The sequence below is a fragment of the Notothenia coriiceps genome, unplaced genomic scaffold, assembly GCF_000735185.1.
Source record: "Notothenia coriiceps isolate Sejong01 unplaced genomic scaffold, NC01 NC01_scaffold00011346, whole genome shotgun sequence".
Classification (NCBI taxonomy): Eukaryota; Metazoa; Chordata; class Actinopteri; order Perciformes; family Nototheniidae; genus Notothenia; species Notothenia coriiceps.
In genome coordinates, this window is record NW_011344047.1 from 24,755 (window position 1) to 31,390 (window position 6,636).

The 6,636-nt window shown below is 37.4% G+C and overlaps 1 protein-coding gene across 1 annotated transcript; it reads left to right on the plus strand.

Moving 5' to 3' along the window:
- Positions 1–1,425: 1,425 nt before the first annotated feature.
- Positions 1,426–5,966, plus strand: LOC104946687 (cytokine receptor-like factor 1; the record flags this gene model as incomplete). The annotated part of the gene is made up of 4 exons (XM_010772562.1): positions 1,426–1,626; positions 2,526–2,598; positions 4,584–4,898; positions 5,819–5,966. Coding segments are annotated over exons 2-4 (527 nt in total), but the record flags the coding sequence as incomplete, so codon positions are not given.
- Between the last annotated feature and the right edge of the window lie 670 nt (positions 5,967–6,636).

A 6,636-nucleotide genomic window follows, 5' to 3' on the forward strand; every position in this document is an offset into this window, starting at 1 on the left:
AGCAGGATAATGGGATGTCTGGGTCTGACATGAAAGCAGAGTTACTAGTACAGAACACAAACAAGCAAATCAAAACCATTACACCAGAGCGCTTATCAAACTATGATCAACACACACGAACACGTCATTGGTTGCAGTGATTGTTTCCGAGTAATTACCTCTTCCAAGGAGCTACGTTTTTTTCTACTGTTTGCCCGACAGTCTGGGAATTATGGAAAACCTGATTTGCATGAAACTTGGCAGAAGGGTGTAGCGTGGGGGAAAGGAGGAACCAATGAAATAGTTGGAGATATGAATCACAGGGCGGATACATGAACTACATTTCACTATTTAAAAAAATAGCAGCATAGAAGGTCTCTCCTTAGCAGTTGTTATTGTAGATAATAAAAGAATAGCAAGCCAAGCACTTACCCTTAAGATAAATGTAACACCACAACAAATATATACTGACTAGAACAACAACAAAAAAGATAAATAAAACAAACCTTACTCAAAGTGTCTCTTGGTGCAAACTATAAAGTAGAACAAATTATGTTTTTAGAAAGTGGTGGGTTGTACCTTTACTCCAGTACATTTATGTAATACCTTTAGTCACTTTACAGATGTGGATGAATGATGTGAAATATAATCAAGTGTTAAATCAGACTTTAGTTCCACCTGGAGTAAATCCACAAGCTACCTTGCAGTATACAAAGTCATTCAAACTAGCTGCACCTTTACCAGCTTTGAGAACACTTTAATGATCAATCATTATAAAACATATCATATATATTATTCTGAAATGGACCAATCTGCACAATGACTACTTATTTACAATTAGTACTTTCGTAACAATATATTGATGCTAAAACTTTTCTACTTTTACTCGAGTAACATTTTTAATGCAGGTATGTTAACAGAGTATTCCTACACTCTGATACTTCTACTTTTAATCAAGGACAACATCTGAGTACTTCTACTTTTAGTGAAGTACAATATCTGAGTACTTCTACTTTTACTCAAGTACAAGATCTGAGTACTTCTCCCTCCTCTGGATATTTCATAAATATGATAATCATGTTTCCTTGTAAAGCTGATTGGAGATGACACGTTGGCAAGGTACTCCTACACTCTGGTACTTCCACTTTCACTTAAGCACAATATCTGAGTAGGCCTACTTCTCCCACCTTCTGGTTTTAAGGACAAGAGGCCCACAAACCTTTCTTGGCACGTGTATTCTTTGGAACACCAAGGGCGGGGACATCCTGGAAAACAACACTGAGGGCGGGATCAGACAGGCGAACAAGGAACCTCCTATTTGTCATACTTTTTTGACAGACAGCTTACTTGACCAATCATCAAACAGTAGGTGTTCACCGAGTATTTTAGCAGATCTCTAAACTCTCAACGGCAGGGCGCGCGCCCGACGTTTGTCCATTCTTATGCTGTGAGATCGAGGAGTTATTTGGCAACATTGCTGCGACATGACTATCATTGACGGGAAGTGGGTGGACCTTCCACAGATTCACTGGACGACACACAAATGACCACTCCAATTCTTGTTTTGACCATTAAAAGGTTTTATCGATACATAAATATGGTATTGATCTAACGGAGATTACACGCACCAACATTGAAGCCAGTTGGGTAAGTTATAATATGAAGCTTTTGATAGCGGAAACAATATGGCGTTAGCAGGGCGGCACTGAGCTAAATGTTAGCTGAAATAAATACGCAACACTTTGAGCTCGAACGATACGTTGTTAGCCACTAGGTAACATGCTTTTAACGATATGTTAGCAACTACTAGCTTACACAGTAATACTTTCTTATTAAGCTAATACCGATAATAATAATTTTGTAAATGTTGATAAGTATGTAAATGTAGCTTGTAAATATGTTGTATGATATCCTCTATAGTTTTATGTTTCATGTGGAACCTAATTGCTGCAGGTCTCCCTTGAAAAATAGATCTATGATCTCAAGGGACAATCTGGATAAATAAAGTTTTGAAATGAAATGAATAAAGCTATTCAAGCAACACTGTTTACAGAGGAGATGAACTGAACAACTGCCAAGCTTACCTAGGCGTTACGCCATGTCTGGTTTCTGAGAAGAAGTTTATAAAGTTTTACTCAGAACTGAAGCTCCCTTTGAGTGTGCCTTTTTGTTAAAGTCTTGTATATGTTTATATTACATTGTTGAAGATGTCACAAATCTCCATTTAACATATCATCTAATAAAGGTTAAAAAAGAGGGTTTATAAAGAAAAAATACCACTTCTAATATCACCTAGTATTGTTTTGTTTGGGGGCTCTACAACAACAATTTCACAGTTTATATTACAATTGTATATTTGTAAACCTATATATTGTGTAGCTATAATTTCGCAGTGTCAATGGTACAGTTAAATGACATTAGTTGTGCTTGTTAATGGAGAAAATAAATGTCAATGATATCATATACTATACTACACTACAGTTGTGTTTATGATCTGACATTGAACTTTTTGAACCTTAAAAAAAAAAAATTGTTTTTGTCCACAGAGAGTCACCATGGTGTCTGCAGGAGAGCTGCTGCTGTTAGCCGGCCTAGTCTTGGCTGTAGCTGCCACAGGAGGTCAGTACCTGTTGTTTCTAACTCCTGACATTATAACAGCTTCTTTCTCATTAAAAAGGCCCGGGACCCCCACAGACACTTATCCTCAGCCCCTCCATAAACACTGCATTGCATTAATTAAAGAGTAAATTCACAAGCTACCCTGCAGTATACAAAGTCATTCAAACTAGTTGCACCTTCACCAGCTTTCAGAACACTTTAATGATCAATCATTATAAAACACATCATATATATTATTCTGAAATAGACCAATCTGCACAATGACTACTTTTACTGTCGCTACTTTAACTATATTTTGATGATAATACTTTTCTACTTTTACTTGAGGAACATTTTGAGTGCAGGACTTTTACTGAAACAGAGTATTCCTACACTCTGGTACTTCTACTTTTACTCAAGTACAACATCTGAGTACTTCTACTTTTACTCAAGTGCAACATCTGAGTACTTCTCCCTCCTGGATATTTCATAAATATGATGATCATGTTTTCCTTGTGAAGCTGATAAAAACAAAAACATGTGCCTACTAGTGCTCTACTCACACCACCACCAATATATACAATTACCCAGTGCCCAAAACTGCCTTCAACATAAAAGCATAGAAACTACTTTTAATAACAACAATAACTAAGAATACATTTACTATAAACAGCAAGAAAATAAATGTTTAAGTATTAAATACTACAAGGCGATATATAGTTCCAACAGTATGCTTTGTGCGTAATAGCCCATTTCTGACTCATATATATCAGTGTTATTATTATTGATGCATTAGCGTGTATTACAGATGGTAAAGGTGGAGCTTACTTTATTTCCTTTGCATGCTGCTGTTGGATGTTTTCACCTATAATTATATTTCAATATTTATTTATTTATTAGTTGATTTGTATTTTTCTTATTCGCTAATAATCTGAATCTGTAAAGTAACTACAGCTGACAGATACATGAAGTGGAATAAAAGTAGTAAGTAGCATTACAAAAAACCCACTCTGTGCTAAAGTACAAGTACCTCAAAAATAATACATAAGTACGGTACTTGAGTATATGTATTTTACTACATTCCAACACTGATTGAAGTCATTACCGTCAGTCCTGCACAACCCTCTAAATATTTGGCACATTGTACACAAAGCTACCTTTTTTTAATATTTCTGCACAGCTTACCACTTTCCAAACCAATACTGCACATATTTGATTTCATTCAAGTTCATTGTATCATATTATACTGTACGTAGTATTCTTGGTATATCTATATTTCATGTAAATATTTCTCTATATTTTAAAGTTATATATGTCATTTTAAAATGTTTTTTTATAATATTTTAATCTTTTGGTCCTGTGCTGTTTACTGAATTCCAATAAGATGCTTCAATTCTAAGGGCCTGTTCTTATACTTTTGCTTTTCCTGCTATCACAACTCAGTATGTTTGCATTGAAATGGGATTTGTCCCCTGTTTGCTTCTTTAACACTCCTGTCGGGTTCATCTCTCCCCCCCTTTACTTTGATGTTCCCAGTCTGTTTTAACTGCTCTTACATTAACACAAAATCAATTATTCTCTACCAAATTTGATTTTAACACCTTTTTACGCTGTCAACAAAGTGTCAGACGACTGGTGTACTTGAATAACTGCGATGAATAGACACAGTTCAATTGGGTGTGTGTGCTATCTGATGGATGACCATCATCCAGGGTTACCCATTCATTTCCTATGGCGGTCATTTTTTACCGGGAACATCATCGGTGTTACAAAGCGGACTAAACCACTCAAAATTAAATGAAAGTGGTGATCAGTAATATGTTCAGATGCCTACTGTGGAGGATATCATAAGGCCTTGAAGCAATCAAACCTAAAACACAATATGTATGATTGATGTAGTAAATCAGATTTATTCCGAACACGACAGGATGGTTAAAGCATTTTTTTTAAGAAAATGCTTTTTCTTACCACGGCACTCTGCCTGTATCTTTGTATTGACTCTATAGGGTTTTCCCAAACCAACCATTTGGTGACAGCCCCACAGACAACGCAATTTCTAGAGATCGGCTCTAACTTCAAGGCTACATGCATGATCATCAACACAACGGAAGTTACAGCTGATGACCTCTACTGGAAACTGTCTGCGACTACTGTATCCAAAGAGCTGTACACCAAGCTCAATGAATCGGCTATCAGTGTCACGATCCCCGTCACCGGTGTACAATCTGAATGGTTATTTTGCATGGCAAAAAAGGGAAACTCCCCCTACTTTTTCCTGCACGCAGGCAAATTTGTCTACGGGGTCTTACTGAAGAAAGGATGTAAGTTGTTATTGTTGGCACCTAAAACCAAAGCTGTTTTCTAACTACCTGTATTTAATGCTTATAGGTTAGGTCATTGCTAACTCATGGTATGCATTTACTATAGACAGTTTGAGGACCAATGTTTAAAGGTCACCTATTATGCAAAATCCACCTTCTCATGTCTCTTCTACATCAGCATGTGTCCCCTCTGTGGAAAGAGACTCTGAAAGTTTCAGGAATGAGCCAATGAGCTGATCAGATTTTGGCCACTTTATGATGTCATACCGATTTTTTGGCTTGTGTAACCATTAGCCAATCACCAACCAAGTTAACCCCCCCCCTTATCACCTGAATCTCCTCCTAGAGCACCATTGAGTTCTTTGTAACCAAATGTCTCTCAGAGGGGCGTGGGGAGGGGCTCCTTATTTTCATCTAAAGTAACAGACAGAGAATCAGCACTTTGGAAACAGGGCTGAAACAGAGGGGATTATGGGTAATGCTGCAATGATCTGTTTGGTGTTTCAGCCATTCAGAGACATGTTCTGTATATATCTGAGACCTGTAATATATTGATGAAAAACAGTATGATAGGGGACCTTTAAGTCATCACCCGAAGCGTCTGCCATAATATCCACTAGTGATTGCAGACATCCTTTTTGGAAACTGTCCCATTGTAGTTGTGGACACACCCCGGTTTACTGTGAAGTACTTTGTTCAGTTTCATTCTGACTTTCAGTGGCGGAGAAGTTATTTGGCTTGATTCAAGATTAAAACACCTAAGAATTAAATAGAGAAACCCTTGTAATTAAAGGTGTTTTCCACCCTCACTTTTATCTTGGAGTTATCTCTGTATGTTTAAATAAATGTCTGTGAAAAAAGGGCACAAAAGCTTTTGAATGAAGTAAATAAGATGTCTGTGCTGTTTGTCTCCATGTCAGATCCACCAGGGAAGCCTGAGAATGTTTCCTGTGTGGCCGTTCAGGAGAAAACTACAATCTCCACGACCTTCAGGTGTAAGTGGGCGACAGTCGGACGTCAAACCAGCGATGTCCCGACAAAATACACCCTGAATGTTGTAGTCATTCAGTGAGTATACCAAGCTTTTTTTATTTAAATTTAATTTTAATAATTTGTTTCCATAGCACGATTAAAAAAAATAATGAGTTGAATATACATAAATGATTAACAATACTTATTCATGCCTCGTAGGGCTGTCCCGAATACCGTTTTTCGGGCTCCGGATATTCGGTAGTAATCAGCAGCGAATATTCGGCCCGCGCAGGGGGGGCGGCGTAGTAGTAATCAGCAGCGAACCGCTTCAACACGTGTATTTCGGTGTATTCACTAGACCCTCCAGAAAAACGCGGGCAAAAATCCTTGATTATGCGGGCTAAATTCCTTGATTATGCGATTAAACATGCAGGGTTTTTTTTGATTTTATGCGGTGAAATTGCGGGAAGTTGCGAAATATGCGGAAAGTTGCGAAATATGCTAAATATGCGGGAAAAAAGAATTAAAAATGTTTTAAATATTGGGCTGTCTTATTTATTCTCTCTCACACACAACCTGCCACTAACGTTAAACCCCTTTACTATTCAATTAAACACATTCAATGTTTATTTATTGTAAAAGCAATTGGGCTATTTTAATCTCACATACACACCCCCCCCACACACACACACACTTCTCCGCCTCATTCTGTTTTCATTTACTCGTTCGTTATCTGACCAGCTTCTAATCTTGTAGGCTACTCACC